Source organism: Narcine bancroftii, chromosome 5 (genome assembly GCF_036971445.1).
Source record: "Narcine bancroftii isolate sNarBan1 chromosome 5, sNarBan1.hap1, whole genome shotgun sequence".
NCBI lineage: Eukaryota > Metazoa > Chordata > Chondrichthyes > Torpediniformes > Narcinidae > Narcine > Narcine bancroftii.
In genome coordinates, this window is record NC_091473.1 from 222,105,621 (window position 1) to 222,129,420 (window position 23,800).

Genomic DNA, 23,800 nt, shown 5'->3' on the forward strand with positions numbered 1-23,800 from the left:
CTACCGCTGTGATTAAGGTCAAGAACCATCTTAAATTTAAAGCAGAATCATTCAGGATCAAAGTCACAGAGGGTACTGAAAAGCTTTTGAAACAATTGAAAAGGGTGCAGAAAAGATTCACTGAATGGTACTGGATCTGGACGGCATGAATTCTAAAGGAGAGTCTGGACAGGATGGGACTTCTCTCCCTGGACCATAGGAGGTTGAGGTTGAGGGGTGACCTGAGAGGTTGACAAAATAGTGAGCGATATAGATAAGTAAATAGTCACACTCTTTTTCCTAGGTTAAGAGTAACTAAATAGGTAGGTAGACAATTTGGCATGGACACGTCAGGCCAAAGGGCCCATTTCCATATTGTTCAGTTCTTGGACTTAAACAATGGATGGCTTTTATGATGCAAGGGTACAGTGCTACTGAATTTGGATAAATGGAGGCAATGTTAATTTGCCACAATCTAAGGCCACAAAGTTTGAGAGCTGAATGGCCATCTCACTTCACCACTGATGGCTCGCCCCATATATGATTGAACCTTTAATGGAAATAGAGAGAAAATATGTAAGAGAGATGATGGAGCACTTACCTCCTGGAAGGAACTCCATGATTAAATAAAGATTGAGCTTGTCTTGAAAGCTGTAGAACATTTTTACCACCCACTGACTATCAGCTTCCACCAAGATGTCTCGTTCTGCACGGATATGTCCAACCTAAGGCAAGAAGGCAAGTTAAACAACCCAATGATGCTTATGGCATCACTAATAATATGTTACACAGATTACACTGGGGGATGTATCTTACCACAATTATTTTCCATGCCACTTGAGCTCCGGGGCTCAATTCTACAATCAATGCAATACTGATCCTGCTTTGTAGCTTCATGTAGAGACTCATTTAAGGACTTTGCTAATTATTTGTACTGAATATTTATACTTCTGTATTTGCAGTTTGTTTTCAGTTATCAGTAACTAGAAATTCTGCCTGACTTGCAGAAAAAAAATATCAAGGGAGTACATGATGTCAATTACGTACAATGACAATAAATTGGAACTTTGGCTTTAGAAATTCAAAAGCCGTGAGTTCACTGAACAGAATGGCAACTGGCTGAAGCCCTAACTCCACCCAACACACTCTCACTCCACCCAACACACTCTCACTGGATCAATTCTCTAATTCTGTCATCCTCCTTATCCCAAGCTATTGACTCCAGCTGATAGCTAACTTAATCAATCCAGAGATCAAACCAATGCAACCCAATACCAGCCAGTCACCATTTGAACAAGCACTGGAGCCAGTGGATGCCTCATTTGCCCTTTTTCATGCTGATAACATTAATTGGGGATGGAGTTAAAAATTTTGGAAGTGATATCAATACAACTTTTGAGATAAAAACTTGCTTCTGCACTAACCTGTGACACAAATAGAAAACTAGCGAGAGGTTTGCTGTCACAAAGGATGCCACATTCAGCTGCTGAATATTAGACTTCTGGGACAATGGGGTGAAGGACAATAAGGAAGGATATGGAGAAAGAGGTGTTCAAGTGTTCATGATGTACACTGAAAGCTGCCTACTCTCATCCGAATAATCCATAAACTCAAGAAATGTGAAGAAGCCCAACAACCTCACTGACAGAATAACTTTTCCATTACCTGCAACACAACCCACCATCTTCCCTTGCTGTCATTAGTAGCCACCCTTGCCCTGCCCCACCACACTCCCAGACAAATACTCCAGACACTGTTAGGAAGGACTGGAGCCAGTTAAATTTAAATTACATTTTAAAATCTTATTTACAACACAACAGAAGTCAATTCCGCCCATTTAAACCCATGCCACCCAATTAACCTACAACCCCATATGTTTTGGAGGTTGGGAAGAAACCTATGGAGACATAGGAAGAACATACAAAGTCTTTACAAACAGCATTAGATTCAAACCTGGATTGCTGGCACTGTAAATAGCATGGCACTAACTGACCACCCAGTTACTGGTTATAGATATAGAATTTTACTTCTCCTCAATCCACAGCCACCGGCTAAAGTTCAATTCCACTTCTTTGAATGTACCGGAGGCTCCAGTGGTAAAACACCAGTGGCTGTAGTCTCAAGGACATTCAAGGTGGAAGTGAACAAGTCAGCAGTGGTACAATGCCACTATTTTGGGAACACGTTACATGTCAGCAGCATCATACAAGGAAGTCCCTGCACATTCTTCACACAACTGGTCACCACAATGATATGATGTTAGTCTCATTCAACATTCCAGAGCAAGTTTTTAAAACGTGGATGCACTAACACCTGCTTCAAGGAGAGCCCCAGCATGAAGGAGGAATCAACACCTCTAAGGGTGAAAACCAGGTTCCGACTGCAAGAAAACCACCTACCTGCTCTTTCTCCAGCATGTCTGACTTGCGGAGAATCTTCATGGCGTAGATGTGACCCGTGTCTTTCTTCTGCACAAGACGCACCTGCAAATGGTGACAGCACACTCATTTCTGATAAGGTGATCATGGCTTCAAGTCTGCTCGACATTCAAGGTTGATATTGCCAGAAGTCATAAAGCACAGAACAGGTGGCAACTAAGTTGGCATTCTTGGCTAGTCCCATTTGCCTAAGACTTTCCTATCCACATATTGGTACAAAGGTCTTCTGAATGTCAAAACTGTGCCCGCTTCTACTGTTTCCTCTGGCGGCTCATTCTACCTTCGGAGTGAAAAAGTTGCTACTCTGGTTCCTCATCCTCTCCCCTCTCGTCTCACACCCATGACTTCTGGTTCTAGAATCATTCAACCTGGAGGGGAAAAAAAAGGTGTGCATTCACTTTATTCATGCCCCTCACGATTTTATAAACCTTTAAAAGATCATCCCTTAGCCTCCAATGCTCTAGGGCAGCCATTTTCAACCTTTTTTCAACTATGGTCCCCTCAGTTTATGGCCCACCTTCCTTGTGAAGCTGTTAAGCTTTAGTTTCTTCCATACTTCTCTCCTACTGATTCCATTAAAAAATTTTGTAATGCGAGGGGGAAAGAAAAAAAGCTTTTACTTAAAATGTGCTGCGGCCCTTGTTGAGAATGGATGCTCTGGGGAATAAAAATCCAGCCTAACCTTTCCTTGCAATTCAAGCCCTCTGGTCCCAGCAGCAACCTGGTAAACACTGCAGGTGCTGTAGTTCAGAAAAGATGTCAATCAAGTCTATCCTCTCAAATTATCATAGGTCACATGGCACTCTAATGGGAAAATTGCAGAGGGCTCTTCCCATTGTCTTCGCCACTATTTATCCCTCAGAAATCATCAAAACAGATGACTTGCTTCATCAGCATTTGTGGGAATTTGTTATGTGAATACTATTGACATGTATCCCCTATTACAATGGTAACTACATTGCTGAGGTACACTATTGTAAAATACTTTGGATGTTCCAAGCTTGCAAAAGGGCCAAAATAACAAGATTTTTTTAACCTCTATAATGAAGAGAAATTAAAGTTCAAGACTTTAACCTACAACAAAGTAATATTGTCTCCAAACAGATCAGAAGATTGTTCAAAGCAATGCCAAAATGGATCTGGGCATGGTACAAGTTGAATTTGCTGCATAAGATGTTAAATTTCTTTTCTCAAAATTAACTATCAAGACAACTACCTTTAATTGGCCAATTAGGCCAGGACTTACCTCACCAAATGCACCTCGTCCTATAACCTTTAGGGATTCAAAATCATCCAACCCTAGTCTGGTTCTCTTGAGCCGCAAGAACTCGGTCTCCTTCCTGGCATGTTGAGACCTTCTCATCCGCTTCTAGATAATTAATAGAGAAAACTTGGTCAAAACCCATGCAACCCATTCTTATAGTAATTTGCAGAGATTTTGATAGGGCAGCACTTCTCAAACCCACAATACCCATCCTCTCGGACAAAGGCAACAAATGTGTGGGAAAACCAGATTCATCTGTTTTTTGTGCTTCTTCACTAACTAAATTCCAGAACTCTATCAAATGGTTCCATGGGCATATCTTTGTTGCATGGACTACAACTGTTCAAGCAGAAAGCTCATCACCATCTACGACAAGGCAACTATGGATGCGATCACAAGATATAGGAGAAGTAGGCCCATCGGCCCGTCATGTCTGCTGCGCCATTCTATCAAGAGCTGATCCATCCTCCCACTCAACCCTACTTCTTCAGCCTTCTCCCCATAGCCTTGGATGAGCAGCCATTACTGACCTTACTAATGATGTCCATTCCCAAGAAACACTGAAAGGCCAAACTGAACATTGCTCTCCAGTTCATTTCAGTTGGCTTGTAATTTCAATAGAAAAACAAAACAAGAGGTTTATGGATGAATGGACTCACCATCCACACTAAACTTTAAAACTTACATTGCACCTACCTGGTCATAAACTCCTGGGGATATGCACACTGACCCAATCTAATCTCTAGCATCTAGGTGTTCCATAAAATCTCAATAACTCAGAATTTATGGTCAGTGGCTTGCTTTTCACCTACTTATGATCTGCTAACCCAAGATAACTTGTCCAACCTATCTTGTACAGTCCTCTGGAAGCAACTTCCAAAGCTAAGTCAGCCTGATTCTTAATGGCAATCTTCAAGCTTTCCACATGTCTATGAAAGAACTGGAACAAGTCCTGCCCATAAAACTGCTGAAAAAAATTAACCTCAACAAGACACCATACAAAACCTTCATAACATAAAATATGTCTGACTATATTCCAAATATATTAAAATCTTTAAAGAAAACATTAATTTAATTTGAAAACAATTTAAATAAATTCAAAGAAAAAAAACCAAATTCTTACCTTTTTTTATTTAATTTTAAAAAAAAGTTAAAACATACAGCACGGTAACAGTCCCTTCCAGCCCATGCCACCCAATTATACCCAATTGACCTGTAACCCCCATACATTTTGAAGGGTGGGAGGAAACCCATGCAGACATGGGGAGAATGTACAAATGCTTTACAGACAGCACCAGATTCTCACCCGGTCGCTGGCGCTGTAACAGTGTTAACCACCGCCCTACTGGACTGCTTTTTGTCCCTTATCTCACTTGAAGTGAAAGGATATGACCCTCTCCCTGATCAAATGTGGCTGTTTGAATGGATATCCACTCCAAGCAGACAACTTCAACTTTGGTCTCCCAACTGTTACTTTGTCATATTAGTGTCATTACACAAATACAAGTTGTTGTTTAGCTAAAATGAACTTGGCCAGGCCAAGACCAAAGAGCAAACTCAACACAATTACCTCATCATCTCCTAGGCCTTCTTCTTCCATTACCTTTTCCAATTTTCTTTGCCTAGAGGAGAAATAAAATTGGATAAGTAGTTTGGGAAAAATATCCACATGTCCAAGTCTGCTCACAGGACTTGACACACAAGCTTGATATGAGTCCTTCTATTTTTTCATGTCGAAGGCTAATTTATAGGAAATGCATCAATAGCCAGACAAAAGATTCTGCTCAATTCTACTCTTTTGGATGTGACAGCTACAAAATCTTAAAACAATATAAAACGCAGCAAAATAAAAAGCTCGTAATTGGCAGTCCAATCACCACCATAAACAATCCTCCAACCAGTACCAACAAATATTGAATGCTATGTGAAATAAAAATAGATAGAGTGGAGGGCATCTACTCCTCATCCCTAGTAGTTCTAGGTAATGGGTTGCAGTTGTATTCTTGAACCTACTACTCTATTAGATAAAAGGGCTCTGAATTTAGACCAAAAATCTGTTAAGATATTGCAATTGATTTCTAAGCTAGGAGCGCTTAAAGTTTGGTAGAGAACTTGAAAGAAGTGGAATTGCCACATTACTGGTGCCCTCTTCCTTCGAGATGATCATAGGTTTGAAAATTACAGCAATCAAGGCTTAGCAAGTTGATGAAGAGCCTTTTATAAATAACATACTGCAGCCACAATGCCCCAGTGGAGAGAATGCAATTTTTTGGGGTATTTTCTGAAATAACCAACTTTCATTGGCCTGAATGGTGTTGGAGGTGCACCAGCCTCCTGGAACAATCCATCATCCTCCTCACATCTATCTTGAGATCCTTTGGAAATCCAAGAGCTGATATGGATTAATGTGCCAGCTCATGGACCCTGTCAATCATAGGCCCAGGAAAACTGTGGAGCTTCCAGGCAACTCACTTGTTAGATCTTTTACACATGGGACCAAGATGGTCAACAGTTATCATGGTCTAGTGGGTCAGTTTTTTCTGACAGTCAGTGGAGGCTATGGGACTGGTCCAAGAATCTCAGGCAACTGTAGCTCCTTGAAAGAGTTTAAAGTGACTTCACCATAACATTAGAAATGCATGGTGACCAGGAGTCCTCGAGTTTTGTTTGCAGCCAGAAAAGGTATAAATCAAATTCCTCTGCTGTCAGTCTGGGCAGTTGAAGAGGCTGATCCAAAATTACTCTGAATAAGATTCAGCATAAGGGCAACATTCTGTCCTGCTGCTAGAGACGCCGATTAAATTACATGGGATCTTTGTGTGCAATATCAAGCAGGGGAATTGCACAGGGCAGGTGGTGGGCAGATCACGTAGATGGAAGAGAGGGTGGAAGGGAGTGCAGAAGTTGGGATATCGCAGGGCATATAAGGGGAAAATGAGAGACAAGAGGAAGGGTACATGATGTTAAGTAACATTGAAAAGAAAGATGAGCAGGAATGAGTGAAGGACAACAGTATGCGAAGGAGGGCATGGATTGGCTGTTTCATGCAGAATGGAGAGTCAAAGTACACATTCACGGAAAAGAAGGTGTGGCAGAGGGTCAGAGAAGTAGAGTTAGAAGGACAAAGGAGGTAGTACAGGTTCAGTGCATAGAGGGCGAGGAAAGCTAAAGTTGGGAGGTGATGGGGCAAGTGGAGAGGTGGGTGGTGCAAATGAGGAGAGAGAGGAAACAAAGAAACGTGGGAGGGTTTGGACAAATTTTTCACATGCAGTAGATTGGAAAGAAGGATGGGGTGAAATAAAGATGCATACACAAAGGGGAGTGGAGAGGACGGGTTGGAGACAGGATTGTAAAGCGTGATACTCCAGAAATTAATTCAGCTTGATCAATCTCTTTTTTTGCTTCTCTTTCTCTCATTGCGGGTGCTGGGCAATGCACCTCTTTGTGTACATTTATGGCAGGCAAAAGCTGCCGAATTTTGTGTATTATCGCATTTTGTTTATTAGTACATGAGAATAAAGGAATTAAAGCAGTGATTGAAAGCAGGTGAGTAATTCAGGCAATGGCCTTTTCCTGCGTGTCATTGTGAGACTGGTCGTTTGATATCAGAGGAGATGAAGTCAGAGTAGGAGATTTCTGGTGCACGGTGAACAAGATGTGTTCAGTCTGCAGACAGACATTAGTAAGCACACAAACATCCTGCGTGCTTACCTCATTTCTCTTTCTTCGTGCTGTGCGATCAGGTTACTGTAGAAGTTTTCAAGGGTAACTTTTGTAATGGTGACCCGCTCCTTTGTGTGGTTACTCATGGTGGGGTAGGAGGTCGTCTGCCCAGTCATCGCCATGGTTACCTGCCTAGCAAAAACAAACATGAGAATGGAGGAATTTATAATAGTTTATTTCGCACAGCTGTTGCAGTCCACTGAGTCACCAGTCGAGCTACCATACAATGAATGCAACTGCCAATTTCCTTGTTCTCCACGTTTTTTAACATTGTACCGGAAAACCTTTTTGAACTCTGATCCTCACACAGAGATATTTTATTTTTAAAAGACAAGGTTGCTGGTTGACAAAATGTGGCAGAAAATGCAAGAGGAAGAGCTGATTGCGTCAACTTAACTCGGGTGACCATGAGCGAAAGCTGAACTGCATATCATTTATAGGCAATGACAATTTAATAGATTCAGTGGACATTAGCTACACGTTTACACTTCTCAGCAGCAGTTACAGAACAATTGATTTAACATTGGTGAATGCTAACATTGTGTATTATCGCATTTTGTTTCTTAGTACATGAGAATAAAGGAATTAAAGCACAATCAGTGATTGAAAGCCATTGCCTGAATATTTTGAATGAAATTGAGTCAACTGGACAAGTGTGAGTTAAAAGTCAGCGCAAACCTGTCAAAATGCAAACTGAAAATGATTAACATGACTTCCTTTTAGATCAGGTAAAAAGGTGTGGGCAAGGACAACAGATGCTTTTGTATATACAGGTGGTCCCCTAGTTACGACTTATGCGACTTACAACCATCCATGCCCATGACCAAGAAAAAAGTACTGTATAAATTTAAAATAAAAGATAAATAGATTTAAATATAAAAATGACACCTCAGGTCTCAGGGATCCAGGGGCTGTTTTACTTTGATGGACCAACATGGCAGCATCTACACACCAGGAGGGCACTGACTCTCAGCTGCCACTGAATGTGTTCTATTTTTGGGACATGAAGGTGGTGGCAGACACAGTATTCGAGGTGGGAGAGGTGAGGGCAGGCTAGGTGCCAGTAGATTGGAGGAATGCATCAGGCTACATCCCTTGTAAGTTGGGTTCTACACAGATATTTATTAATTATTTGGACTTGGGCATTTGGACCAACATTTCAAAATTCACAGATGATGAAAAATTTGCAAGTATGGGACACAGTGGACTCGAAAGGTTATATACAGGCTTATGGAATCACATAGGTGGCAGGAAATCTGAGGGAGGTATGAAGTGATGCATTTTGAATACAGAGTATATTCAATTGGAGATAAATGAACAAAGACAGATATTTTAGTACACAAATCTTTAAAAGAAAGCAGGTCATATTAATACAGTAAAATCCCCATTATCCAGAATTTAATTTTCCAGACGAAAATGGAAACCACGAGGGATGCCAGACAGCTGTGGCAGGGGCTAAATTACATAACCTGCTACAAAATATAATCTGGTGAAGTAGAAGATGACAAAGCTTCATTCCCTGACAAATTCAATGCCTTCTATGCCTGATTCAACCACAAGAACCACTACTGTTCACCCCCATTTCCCAAGATAACCCCATCCTGCCCATATAGGAATAACGTGTGGGCTGCCTTATCTGTGCTGACCAACCTATCAATGTATTCATGGATATCTTCAATATCTCACTTCAGCAGGGTGTGGTACCCACCTGTTTCAAACAGGCATCAATAATACTGGTGCCCAAGCCTGCAGTAACCTGCCTTCATGGCTATTGACCAGTAGCACTTCCATCAACAGTGATGAAGTGTTTTGAAAGTTGGTGTTCAAGTTCACCGGCTCCTCTCTGAGTGGCGACATGGATAAGTTCCAGTTCGCCTATTGTAGCAACAGGTCTATGACAGATGCCATCTGAATGGCTCCATACAAAGCCCTGGAACATCTGGATGCTCTTTATTAACTACAGTTAATCATTTAACACCATCATCCCCTCAAAACTGATCAGCAAACTCCAAGACCTGGAACTAAACACCCCACTGTGTAAATGGATCCTTGATTTCCTCACCTGCAGACCACAATCAGTGAGGATTGGTAAGAACATCTCCATCACAATCTCTACCAGTTATGGTGCACCAGAGGGCTCTGTATTGTCCTGTTGTTTATATTTCTTTTTTGCATGACCAATAAGTGGTTATTCTGCCTTGCCTATAGGAAAAAGAAACTTAGGACGGTATGTGGTGTCTTATATGTACTCTGACAATAAATTTGAAATCAGGCGAGTCGGGTAGTGAGTGAGAAGAAGGTGCGCCGAGGGCCTGACTGGGAACACTCGAGTGGAGGTGAGCCAGGTTAGAATTTAAATTTTGTAAATTATGGGAATTACCTGAATAAAATGAGCTTTACATAATTAAAGACTATATTACTTATTTTTTTTCTAATTACTTTACATTTTGCACTTTTTCTTTTAAATGGTGTACATGTATTAGTTAGGCATTGAAGGAGTGAATCAACCACTCAACCAGAAAATTCTCATATCGGTCATCAGCTGGATAATGGGGATTCTAATGTTTTTTTTAAATCAAAGACTGCATCAAATTCTAGCCACTGCATCAAAGTACAGTTAGAACGCGGTAATTGGGGTCCAAGATTTCGTACTGTGTTAAAGCCGAGTCGTGGAACAGATGCATATACATCATGATTCAGGAAGCAGGAAAACAGAATACTGTGACTCAAACCCTATAATAAGACCTTTAAGACCTTTAAACTCCACATATTGACATACACATCTTGTAAATAAGTCATAAAGTCCATTTTTGAGTTTGTGGCTGTTAGCCACTATCATCCTAAAATCAATGTTTGGGGTCCACAGACACCCACGCTATAAGCGATTTTTCAGATTAACAAATCGCGTTCTAACGTGGTTTCACTGCAATGTAAAAAAAAAACAGAAGAATGATCCTGTAAATGAAGGACTTTCAATTCTGTTTGTGGGTGAACAAGGATTGTTAAGCACAGATTTACGAGAGGCGATTCAATGGAGACATTCAAACTTGAAAAATTTAAAGTGAATAAACAAAAGCTTATTCCAGTGATGAAAGGGTCAAGAGACAAAAAGGAAATGAATTAAGGTGACTTGCAAAAAGAGCGTGTCAGGTGGACATACTTTATCATCTAATGCAGTGGCTTTCAACCTTTTTCTTTTCACTCACATACCACTTTAAGTATTCCCTATACCATCAGCGCTCTGTGATTAGTAAGGGATTGCTTCAGGTGGTATGTGGGTGAGAAGGGAAGGATGAGAATCACTGCTCTAGACCCAATTGTTACTGAAATATTTTGCATGAGAAAGTTTGTCATTGGCTCATTTCCTTTGGAGTTATGAAACGGTGCACATAACAAGTCAATTAGGTACGATTAAAACAGTGGTTTTCAAACTTTTTCTCTCCACCCAAATACCACCTTAAGGAATCCCTTACTAATCACAGAGCACCTATGGCACAGGGAATACTTAAACTGGTATGTAGGTGGAAAGAAAAAGGTTGAGAACCACTCATCTAATGCGTGTATGTGATCTTGAATTTGTTGCTTGAAGGCATGATGGAAACAGATTCAAGTATCATTTCAATAAGTCAATCAGATAGATTGTACGATTATGCAGAAAATGCATGGAATGGGACAGGCTTGATTGCTCCAGAATTAAAGTGTCCCATTCTTCTATTTGCACTCTTCATCCTTCCAGGCTCCATTTCCTCATAGTTGGGCAAAATGGATTGTTTCCGTGCTCCAAAATTCTGACACTGACAACCTGAATGGGAAAAGGTGGTGAGGACATAAATCGTCCATATATTTTTGCAACTGTAACCTTTAAAGCTGCAATCTGAGAGCAGGCTGGCTGGATGACCGATGTAGTGATTTTTGGGAGGTGTGGATGTCTTGGACTGAATGCTGGACTTCTGTGTTGCTATGAGGAAACACAGAAGACCAGCATTCAGCCCAAGACATCCACACCTCCCAAAAATCACTACATCGGTCATCCAGCCAGCCTGCTCTCAGATTGCAGCTTTAGAGGTTACAGTTGCAAAAATATATGGAAGATTTACATCCCCCCCGACCTTTTCCCATTCAGGTTGTCAGTGTCAGTGTCAGAATTTTGGAGCATGGAAACAATCCATTCTGCCCAACTGATCTATACTGACCAAGTTTTCATCCGAGTTAGCCCCAATTTGAGCAAGATCCCTTCAAACCATTGTTGCTCATCTATCTGTTCAAATGACTTTTCAACATTATAATTGTACCACTTCCTCTGGCAGCATATTCCATACACCCACACCCTCTGTGTGCACACACTGTTGTCAATTCAGAGGGTGATTTTTTTTTCCCTTGAAGTTTTCCTATGGGACATCTAACAATGACCTTAGTGTTTAAGCCTTTCTGCTATTGGAAACAAGTCCTTCCTGTTCATGATTTCCAGGCCTCTCGTTTCATGGTCTCAAATTGAATATTCCTTCAGCATTCTCTGCCAAGGAAATCAATCCTAGTCTTGATATTTCCACACTCTTAGACCTAGCTGCAAGCCTGTGAATCTCGTGAAAACAGGCAAAGCTGCAGATACTCAGCAGCAGTAACAACCTGTCAGTTTAATCCTCCCTTGCAAGTGCCTTCTGACCTCTAGAACAGTGCAAGAACTGAATATTCTGTAACACAAAAACAAGAGAGAGAGAGAGAGAGAGAGAGAGAACGAACATTCATGCATGTTGCAACAACATGCATAGTTTGGAGAGGAATCCACAGCCATTGGTGTTGCTAGGTACCCACTTCCCCAGATGCTCTAAGTAACTGCAATGCATCTTGAGCCCCTTTCACACTTGCATCCCAGTAAATCAGCTGTTCAGTGGCCAGGGATATGAATGGGGGTGTGGCCTTTCACATGAGACCACTCCTAACCAAAACACTTTCACGCTTGAAAGGGTTTATTCCCGGCGTTTAGTCTGTTCTACCTTTAATAGGAAGTGCCTGCAATGCAATTGCTTGTTTCACACTTGCCTGATCTCAGTGCCAGCATCTGCAGACACCGGGGATTGTACAAGGGGTCGAGGCTGGCAATCCCAGGCGTGAGACAATGTCATCTGACGCCAGCGCTGAGGAGATTTTGCTATCACACTTGCCACTTTAACGGCTGATTGGCATTTGATTCTTGGGATCACTGGCAAGTGTGAAAGGGGCATTGAATACAGTAAACACACTGGCCCACATGTGGGTATGGGGAAGTAATGTTAAGGGAGGTTGACAGGATGTCAATCAAGCAGGCTGCTGGTGCCTGGGTGGTGCAGAGCTTCAAGGGATTTTGCAAATGCACTCATTCAAGATTGGAGCATTCCTTAGTGTTTCTGATTTACCTTGCAGAAAGCAGAAAAAAGCCTTGAGGTATCAGGTGATTAGCCACTTGTAGCAATACACCCAGCCTCTGACCTGATCTTGACACCACCGTATTTGTATGGTTGGACCAGATGGTTTGCAGTCAATGAAACCATAGAACATTGCAACACAGAAACGGGCAACTTCAGCCCTTCTTATTGGGCCAAACCCTTTTTTTTTTGGCCTAGTCCCACCAACTTGCACCCAGTCCAAGCCTTCCATACTTCTCCTTTCCATGTACCTGTCCAAATTCTTCTTAAATGTTAAAATTGCGCGGAGGAGTCACGTGATGGAGTAGTGGCCGGACGGTGAACTCCAGCCCTCTCCAGAAAAGTCGGGAAAAACAAAGGAAAACACAAAGGCACAGAAATAAAAGTTCCTGAAAAGTGAGTATAAAGGTGGAAAGAAGATGGCGACAAAAAAAGAAAAATCGAAAGCAACGGTAAGAAGAGAGGAAGAGAAGACAAAGGAGGAAAAATGTGAAGGCCTTACCTGTCCGAAGAGGCCCGCTGCGGAGAGAGAAACCCGCTCCCTCAGGTCGGTAAATAATGGACTACAAAAATGGCTCGCAGAGCCGAGTAAAAGTGCGCGATGCGAATGAAAAAAAACACACCGACGGGAGGGGGGACCAGCTGGGGAGTCGATCTCCACAGCCGGCAACGACAGCTGCAGAACACCTGCAGCAAGAAGAGACCACAGAAGACAATAGAAACAAGAAAGAAGAGGAGGAAAGGGCACCAAAGAAACAACAGATGGTCAACCCAGAGGAAGAAGAAGAGGAAGAGGAAGAGTACAGTGAAATAGAAGAAGAAAAGAAAGGCAAGGTAAAGGATATACTTGCTCTTTTTAAAGGATACATGGAGTCATTTAAAGAATGGCAAACACAGGAATTTAAGGATTTAAGAAAAAGAATAAACAACACAGAAGAGAAAATAAATAAAATGGAGATGACCTTAACAGAAATGGGAAAGAAAATGGACAAGATGGAAGAGCGGGCAGTAGCAGCAGAAATGGAGGTAGAAGACTTAAAAAAGAAATTGGAGAAATCTAATAAAAAAACTAAAGAGACACAAGAACTACTAGCTCAAAAAATAGATACAATGGAAAACCATAACAGAAGAAATAACATAAAGATAGTGGGCCTTAAGGAAGATGAAGAAGGCAAGAATATGAGGGAGTTTATAAAAGAGTGGATCCCTAAGACCCTAGGATGTCCAGAACTACAGCAAGAAATGGAAATAGAAAGGGCACATAGAGTATTGGCCTCTAAACCACAACCACAACAAAAACCAAGATCTATTGTAGTAAAATTCCTAAGATATACTACAAGAGAAAAGGTACTGGAGAAGACAATGGAAAAAGTAAGAGAGGGCAACAAACCACTGGAGTATAAAGGGCAAAAAATCTTCATTTATCCAGATATAAGTTTTGAACTCCTAAAGAAGAGAAAAGAGTTCAATACAGCAAAGGCGATTTTATGGAAGAAAGGGTATAAATTTATACTAAAGCATCCAGCGGTATTGAAAATATTTATTCCAGGACAACAAAACAGACTATTCTCGGATCCAGAAGAAGCACGAAAATTTGCAGAACAATTACAAAAATAGACTGAGGGAGGAAGACGGGTAATGAGAGTTAAAATGATCACGATTGATATGTATGTGGGTAAAGAAAAAATAGACTGAGGGATGAAGACGGGTAATGAGAGTAAAAATGATCACGATTGATATGTATGCGGGTAAAGAGGTATAAGAGTGAATAGAGACAATGAGCATACATGAATGTATCTGTACTTAGAGGAAAATATAGATAGTATAGACAAGAATTAATAAGGGAAGGTAATGGAATAGAGAGAATAAGGAGGGAATTAAAAGAGTGACCTTTGTGACATATGAAAAGTGAAATCTTTTCTGGGGGAGGCGGGGTGGGGGGAAATAGCGGTCACTGCAAAATCAGTTGATGCTTGCGAGTGGATTCGCAAATCCAAATGGAGAGGGGAGATGTGGTTGTCCGACAAGGGATAAAGGACAACTCAGGAGGTGAAGGGGAGATTGGGGATAAATAAGATAGAAATAGGAGAATAAGGAAAATGTTGGATGTTGTAGGAATGTTGTCTTATAAAGAGTTGAAAATAAGAAAACAGAAATGGAAAAGGAGGAAAGGTAATGATGGAAAAACGGAAAGAGAAGATAAACAAAATATAAAAGGGCTACGCTGAACTATATGTCTTTAAATATTAATGGAATACATAACCAAATTAAAAGGAAGAAACTACTAAATTTAAATGAATAAATGTATTCCATTAGAAAAAATAACAGATAGGTTAAGAAATAATATTGAAATATTCGAGCAAGTATAGGAGCCTTACATTAAATACAATAGCGAAAACCTACCGGGGACAAACAGTAACTAAGTTGATGGAAGGAGAAGGAAAGAAAAGAATGGACTCAGTAGAATTTCTGGTGTAATTTTGTTGAATGACAACATTGTCTGACTGGCTTAATGCAACCTAGATTGTATACCTAAAATGGATGAGAGGGGGGGGTGGGGGAGTGGTTTGGGAGGAAAGGGGGGGGGGGGGGGGAGAAAAAGTCACTGTATATGTGTGAAAAAGAAATAGTGTATATCATGGCTAATATGATTTATGGTGTGAAAAATAAAAAATTTTAAAAAATTTAAAAAAAATGTTAAAATTGCGCCCACATTCACCACTTCAGCTGGTAGCTCATTCCACCCTCCCACCACTCTGAGAAGACAACCCCCCCCCACCCACTCCCTAAACATTTTCCCTTTCACTTTTAACCCATGTTCTCTCAGTGGAAAAAAGCTTATCTACATTTACTCTGTCTACCCCCCCCTCATAATTTTAAATACCTCTATCATTCTTCTACACTCCAGGGAATAAAGTCCTAACCTATTTAACCTTTTCCTGTAACTCAGTTCCTGAAGTCCAGGCAACAACTTGATAAATCATCTCTGCACTTGCTATCTAATTAATATCTTTCCTGTAGTTGGGTGACCAAACCACACACAATACTCCAAATTTGGCCATAACACCCCAACTCCTATACTCAATACTTTGATTTATGAAGGCCAATATGCCAAAAGCTATCTTTACAATCCTATCCACCGGTGACACCACTTTTTGTAGGTATCTGTATTCCCAGATCCATCCCTCTGTTCTACCATACTCGTCAGTGCTCTACCATTTACCATGGATAGGCTCGGCTCATTAGCCTTGGTTTGCTCTTCCAAAATGCAACACTTCACACTTGTTTGAAATAAATTCCATCTGACATTTTTCCAGCTGGTCCAGATCCCACTGCAAGCTCTGAAAACTTTATTTGCCGTCCACAACACCTCTAATCTTAGCGTCACCTGCAAACTTGCTGATCCAATTAACCACATTATCATCTAGGTCATTGGTATAGATGACAAACAACAATGGTCTGAGCATTGATCCCTGAAGTACACCACTAGTCACGAGCCTCCAGTCTGAGAAACAATCATCCACATCTACTTTCTGCCTTCTCCCATCCAGCCACTGTAAAATCCAGTTCAGGACTTCACCTAGCATCTTGAACCTTCCTGACTAACTTCCCACGTGGGACCTTGTCAAAGGCTTTACTAAATTCCATGCAGATAACATCCACAGCCTTTCCTTCATCAACCTTCTTGGCAACCTCCTCAAAAAACTCTAAGATTGGTTAAACATGACTTATTATGCAGAAAGCCAATGTTGCCTATCCCTAATCAGTTTCTGCCTCTCCAAATAATTGTACATCCGATCTCTTAGAACATCTTCCAATAATTTATCTCCTACTGATGTCAAGCTCACCAGTCTATAATTTCCTGGATTACTCTGGGAGCTTTTTTTGAACAATGGAACAAAGGGAGCTACCCTCTAATCCTCTGGCACCATGCCCACAGCCAAGGACATTTTAAATATTTCTGCCAGAGCCCCCACAATTTCTACACTACCCTCCCTCAAGCCCTGAGGAAATATCTTATCAGGCCCTGGGGTTTTATCCACCTTTATTTGCTTTAAAGGTGGTGGGTAAGGTCTGGACCTTATGTGCCATTTACTTCTCCTTTCTAAGTGTCGTGATCGACATGTTGCCACTGTCTGGCTTGCCAGGCAGGAGGTCACTGCAAATGGCCCCTCCTACATTACTGCATACATAGTAACAGCTTCACTGAGTTTGATACGTCATGGCACAACCGAGTGTCCAGCGGAATAACTGGATGGGTAGGGTCGGCTCATTAGCCTTGGTTGGCAGCCAACATAAGAGAAGAAAGATTCTGATTTCAAACCCGGGCAGAAGGGGCTTGTTAGCCTCATCAGGCCATCCATCTAGGAGAAGGGCATACTGACGTAACACCTACAACCCGAGATCATGGCTGTCACTGTCCTACCTTTCTAGGCCATGGCAGATAAACCCCACGTGTAAAGGGTGGGGCCAGTATTGCTCACACTGCAATCCATTGTGCAGGCTTGAAGGACATGCCCATGTCTACGATCCTCCCTAAATCTTTGTTTGCGAATTCAAGCCATGATTTGCTTTAAGACAGCGGGCACTTCCTCCTCTTTAATCTGTAGGGGTTCCATGGCCTCACTGCTTGTTTTCCTTACTTCCCATGATTCTGTGCCCATTTACTGAGTGAATACTGATTTAAAAAAAACATTTAAGATCTTCCCAATCTCTTTTGGCTCCAGACAAAGCTGACCACTCAAGGGGACCAATTTTGTCCATTACTATCCTTTTGCTCATCTTCTTTGGCTTGGCTTCGCGGACGAAGATTTATGGAGGGGGTAAAAAAGTCCACGTCAGCTGCAGGCTCGTTTGTGGCTGACAAGTCCGATGCGGGACAGGCAGACACGATTGCAGCGGTTGCAAGGGAAAATTGGTTGGTTGGGGTTGGGTGTTGGGTTTTTCCTCCTTTGCCTTTTGTCAGTGAGGTGGGCTCTGCGGTCTTCTTCAAAGGAGGTTGCTGCCCGCCAAACTGTGAGGCGCCAAGATGCACGGTTTGAGGCGTTATCAGCCCACTGGCGGTGGTCAATGTGGCAGGCACCAAGAGATTTCTTTAGGCAGTCCTTGTACCTTTTCTTTGGTGCACCTCTGTCACGGTGGCCAGTGGAGAGCTCGCCATATAACACGATCTTGGGAAGGCGATGGTCCTCCATTCTGGAGACGTGACCCATCCAGCGCAGCTGGATCTTCAGCAGCGTGGACTCGATGCTGTCGACCTCTGCCATCTCGAGTACTTCGACGTTAGGGGTGTAAGCGCTCCAATGGATGTTGAGGATGGAGCGGAGACAACGCTGGTGGAAGCGTTCTAGGAGCCGTAGGTGGTGCCGGTAGAGGACCCATGATTCGGAGCCGAACAGGAGTGTGGGTATGACGACGGCTCTGTATACGCTTATCTTTGTGAGGTTTTTCAGTTGGTTGTTTTTCCAGACTCTTTTGTGTAGTCTTCCAAAGGCGCTATTTGCCTTGGCGAGTCTGTTGTCTATCTCATTGTCGATCCTTGCATCTGATGAAATGGTGCAGCCGAGATAGGTAAACTGGTTGACCGTTTTGAGTTTTGTGTGCCCGATGGAGATGTGGGGGGGCTGGTAGTCATGGTGGGGAGCTGGCTGATGGAGGACCTCAGTTTTCTTCAGGCTGACTTCCAGGCCAAACATTTTGGCAGTTTCCGCAAAGCAGGACGTCAAGCGCTGAAGAGCTGGCTCTGAATGGGCAACTAAAGTGGCATCGTCTGCAAAGAGTAGTTCACGGACAAGTTTCTCTTGTGTCTTGGTGTGAGCTTGCAGGCGCCTCAGATTGAAGAGACTGCCATCCGTGCGGTACAAGTTTCTCTTGTGTCTTGGTGTGAGCTTGCAGGCGCCTCAGATTGAAGAGACTGCCATCCGTGCGGTACCGGATGTAAACAGCGTCTTCATTGTTGGGGTCTTTCATGGCTTGGTTCAGCATCATGCTGAAGAAGATTGAAAAGAGGGTTGGTGCGAGAACACAGCCTTGCTTCACGCCATTGTTAATGGAGAAGGGTTCAGAGAGCTCATTGCTGTATCTGACCCGACCTTGTTGGTTTTCGTGCAGTTGGATAATCATGTTGAGGAACTTTGGGGGACATCCGATGCGCTCTAGTATTTGCCAAAGCCCTTTCCTGCTCACGGTGTCGAAGGCTTTGGTGAGGTCAACAAAGGTGATGTAGAGTCCTTTGTTTTGTTCTCTGCACTTTTCTTGGAGCTGTCTGAGGGCAAAGACCATGTCAGTGGTTCCTCTGTTTGCGCGAAAGCCGCACTGTGATTCTGGGAGAATATTCTCAGCGACACTAGGTATTATTCTATTTAGTAGAATCCTAGCGAAGATTTTGCCTGCAATGGAGAGCAACGTGATTCCCCTGTAGTTTGAGCAGTCTGATTTCTCGCCTTTGTTTTTGTACAGGGTGATGATGGTGGCATCACGAAGATCCTGAGGCAGTTTACCTTGGTCCCAACAAAGCTTGAAAAACTCATGCAGTTTGGCATGCAGAGTTTTGCCGCCAGCCTTCCAGACTTCTGGGGGGATTCCATCCATATCTGCTGCTTTGCCACTTTTCAGTTGTTCGATTGCCTTATATGTCTCATCCAGGGTGAGAACCTCATCCAGCTCTAGCCTTAGGGGCTGTTGAGGGAGCTGGAGCAGGGCGGAATCTTGGACTGAGCGGTTGGCACTGAAAAGAGATTGGAAGTGTTCTGACCATCGGTTGAGGATGGAGATCTTGTCGCTGAGGAGGACTTTGCCGTCTGAGCTGCGCAGCGGGCTTTGGACTTGGGGTGAGGGGCCGTACGCAGCCTTTAGAGCCTCGTAGAAACCCCTGAAGTCGCCAATGTCCGCGCTGAGCTGGGTTCGTTTGGCGAGGCTAGTCCACCACTCATTTTGGATCTCCCGGAGTTTGCGCTGAAGATGGCTGCATGCGCGACGGAAGGCTTGTTTCTTCTCTGGACAGGACGGCTTTGTAAGGTGAGCCTGGTGGGCAGCTCGCTTCTTTGCCAGCAGCTCCTGGATTTCCTGGCTGTTTTCGTCAAACCAGTCCTTGTTTTTCCTGGAGGAGAAGCCCAGTACCTCTTCAGTGGATTGCAGTATGGTAGTCTTCAACTGATCCCAGAGGGTTTCAGGGGACGGGTCCGTGAGGCGGGTTGCAACGTCGAGCTTTGCTTTGAGGTTTGCCTGGAAGTTTCCTCTCGCTTCGTCTGACTGCAGGTTTCCAACATTGAACCTCTTTCTGGGGGCTTTATTGTTCCTGGGCTTTGGCTTGAAGTGAAGGTTGAGCTTGCAGCGAACCAGCCGGTGGTCAGTGTGGCATTCCGCGCTAGGCATGACCCTGGTGTGGAGCACATCTTGTTTGTCACTTTCTCGCACCAGGATGTAGTCCAGGAGGTGCCAGTGTTTGGATCGGGGATGCATCCAGGTGGTCTTAAGGCTGTCCCTCTGCTGAAAAAGCGTGTTTGTAATGACAAGTCGCTGTTCTGCGCAGAGCTCCAACAGGAGGCGCCCATTGTCGTTGCACTTGCCGACGCCATGCTTGCCCAGGATTCCTGGCCAGGTTTCTGAGTCTTTGCCGACACGAGCGTTGAAGTCGCCCAGGATGACAACCTTGTCGGCTGTAGGGGTACGTTGGATGAGGTTGCGCAGGTCGGTGTAGAAGTTGTTCTTTTCTGCTGGTTCCGCCTGGAGGGTTGGAGCATAGACACTGATGAGGGTGATGTGACGCTTGTTTTGAAGTGGGAGTCGCATGGACATGATTCGGTCCGAGAGGCCTGTCGGAAGGTTTTCGAGTTTGGAGGCAATGAAGCTCTTGACCATGAAGCCTACACCAGATAGGCGTCGTTCATCCGAAGGCTTGCCAGACCAGTAGAGTGTGTAGCCCGCGCCGCGGTCTTGGAGGCTGCCTACATCTGCCAGGCGGACTTCACTGAGAGCGGCTATGTCGATGTCAAGTCTGAGGAGTTCATGTGCAATGAGGGCAGACCGACGTTCAGGTCGGTGGCTGTCAGCCTTGTCTAGCATGGTTCTGATGTTCCAGCATGCTAGCTTGAGTTTGTGAGCATCTTTTGAGGGGGAGGACGTGGAGGGGGAGGACGTGGAGGGGGAGGACGTGGACCTGTCCTCGGGCCTGCGCAAAGGAGCTTTTAGGTGGAGTGCAGTGCGCGCAGTACTGGCCCCACCCTTTACACCCATGGTTCGTGTGCCGTGGCCAAGCAAGCTGGGACGTGGCAGCGAGGTCCTTGGGTCGTAGGTTTTATATCGGAGTGGCCTTCTCCTATGCAGGTTTCTTACCCGGGCTGGAGGGGCCTGCCTTTTGCTCTTAATATACCTGTAAATCCCTAAGGATTTTTCTTCACATTGTCTGCCAAAGCAAACTCATCTTCTTTTAGCCTTTCTGATTTCTTTTTTGAGGTTTTTATTCCATTTTTTTAATATGTCCTCAACTAATTCATTTGCTCCACATTGCCTATACCTGCTATAGGGCCTCTCTTCTTCCAAATCAGATCCCCAATATCCCTTGAAAACCAAGGTTCCCTATACCTGCTAACCTCCTGACCGGAGCATACAAACTCTCAAATTTTCCACCTTTGAAGATCCTCCACTTACTTCACACATTCTTGCCCGAAAACAACTTATCCCAATCCGCGCATTCCAGATCATTTTTCATTTCCTCAAAATTGGCCTTTCTTCAATTTAGAATCTCAATCAGAGGCCTAGACCTATCCTTCTCCATAATTAACTTGAAACTAATGGCATTATGATCACTGGACCCAAAATATTTCCCTACACATAATTCTGTCACCTGCCCTGTCTCATTCCCTAATAGGAGATCCAGTATTGCACCCTCTCTAGTTGGTATCTCTATATATTTAGAAAACTTTCCTGAATACATTTGACAAACTCTAAACCATCCAGCCCTTTTATTGGAGTCCCAGTCAATAGGTGGAAAATTAAAATCCCCTACTATCACAACCTTATGTTTCCTACAGCTGTCTGCTATCTCTCTACAGATTTGCTCCTCCAATTCTTGTTGATTATTGGACGGTCTACAATACAATCCCATGAGTGTGGTTATAACTTTCTCGTTCTTTAGTTCCACCCATATAACCTCAGTAGACAAGCCCTCTGGTCTGTCCTGCTTGAGCACAGCTGTGATAGTTTCCCTGACAAGCAATGCCACTCCTCCCACTTTCATCCCCTCATTCTATCACGCCTAAAGCAATGGAAGCCTGGAACATTCCTGCCAGTCCTGCCCCTCCAGCAACCAAGTTTCACTAATGGCCACAATGCCAATCCCCGGTCCGAGTTTGTCTGCCTTTCCTGCAATACTCCTTTAATTGAAATAGATGCACCTGAGAATATTCCCAGGCAGGTCATCCTTAACAGTATCTAAAAGGGTTTCCTTGTTATTGAGGGAAATGGCCACAGGGATGCCCTGCATGGCTGCCTGTTTCCTTTCCCTCTCCTGACTGTCACCCTTTACCCTCCTCCTCTCTCCTTGGTGCAACAGTGTCCCTGTAACTCCTATCATCCCTCTGCCTCCCAAATGATCTGGTGTTCATCAACTCCAATTCTGTAACTCATCTTGTCAGGAGTTGCAGCTGGATGCACCTTGCAGATGAAGTCATCAGAGATACTGCTGGCTTACCTGACGACCCACATTCTGCAAGAGGAGCCTTCCCTGCCTTGGCTGCTATTCCCACTGTTAATGACTAGAGGGAAAAAAAAAGTATCCAAAAACTGCCCTTACCTGCTGAATTCTTTTGTTCCTCAAATAGGATGGCCCTTTCTTACTTCAACTCCTGCACACTACCTCAGCCCCTATTCACCAAACCCTTTTGAGCCCTCTGATTCAGCTCACTCCAACAATGATTGCTCCCTCAGTTTATAGAAGGATCTCATATGCCTCTTTAACCACCAGATCCTTGCACTGTTATGTTCAATGGACATAGTTTAATGGTTTGCTACCTTGCAGGAAATAACTTTCAGAATTTAACTCCTCAAAATCTTGCAGCTTTGAACTCATTCCATGACTTTTTCTGCTTCAACAGCCCTCATTTTGAACTTCTTTGATCCTTATCCTCTCAGAATTTTAATCAAGGAAGCAATCATTAACAGAACCAGAACACTATTGCTTCAATTTGAGATTAACTTCCTTGATATAGGTATGCAACTGTCCTAGTTACAAGCCAGAAACAAAAGAATCTACAGAAAGAAAAGATGAGACTTATTTGCAACGATGGTGTAGCCATTCTCCAAAACCCCAACTCTGTACTAGATGCTGCCTCGAGAAGTTTACCAACGTTTTGCCCTACATTCACACCAATGAAAAAGCTGTACTAACAGGAAATAGTAATTGACGGGGAAGAAACAACTACTAACATTTGCCAAGGGGTCCAAGGTTGTTTCACTGGAGCCCAGAGGATTTACTGAAAGCAGAATCACTTTTAAGGAGGCATTTAAAGAGATATGAATGTGAGACATTGACAGTGGGAAGTGAACAATTTCTCAACAACAGATCAGGTGACAGGATTCCAACCTCTTCTGAAAATGCCAAATTGTACTTCAAAACATGCAGGCAATTCCAATATTTCAGTTGTTTGGGTTATGGAAGAAACTCTCCCTTGTAGCTTTAGAAAAAAAATTGCAAAAGTGACAATTTTTCTAAGAATGCAACCCTACCCTCCCCCAAATATGCAGGAGTCATTTGTAATCTGTCACTATTGGATGAGAGAAACATTTTAAATATGTTTTGCTCAAGTGCAAACAAAATCAGAATCATGTCACATGATTATGTAAACCTGCATTGTGGCTATTAAAGGTAACAAATGTAGGGTGTGCCAACCAGTTCTTCTACTGTTGGGTCTGTGAGCGCGGCACTCCCTCCAATAATAGGGAGGGACCTAGACATCTGATGCAGAGTTCTCGGTACTAGTGTAGGTGTGGTCCAC

General features: G+C 43.2%; 1 protein-coding gene across 10 annotated transcripts in view; it reads right to left on the bottom strand.

Moving 5' to 3' along the window:
* LOC138764928 (serine/threonine-protein kinase 38) overlaps positions 1 to 23,800 on the bottom strand; it is a 132,087-nt gene that overhangs the window by 26,450 nt on the left and 81,837 nt on the right. For 7 of the 10 annotated variants that reach the window (XM_069941383.1, XM_069941384.1, XM_069941381.1 and 4 more), the window contains 5 exons: positions 7,393 to 7,536; positions 5,252 to 5,303; positions 3,664 to 3,786; positions 2,379 to 2,462; positions 581 to 704 (listed from right to left, as the gene is read on the bottom strand). In XM_069941383.1, the coding sequence (XP_069797484.1) occupies positions 581 to 704; positions 2,379 to 2,462; positions 3,664 to 3,786; positions 5,252 to 5,303; positions 7,393 to 7,536 (527 nt within the window). The remainder of the gene's footprint in view (positions 1 to 580; positions 705 to 2,378; positions 2,463 to 3,663; positions 3,787 to 5,251; positions 5,304 to 7,392; positions 7,537 to 23,800) is intronic. The other 3 variants (XM_069941391.1, XM_069941385.1, XM_069941390.1) reach the window with 1 other exon arrangement.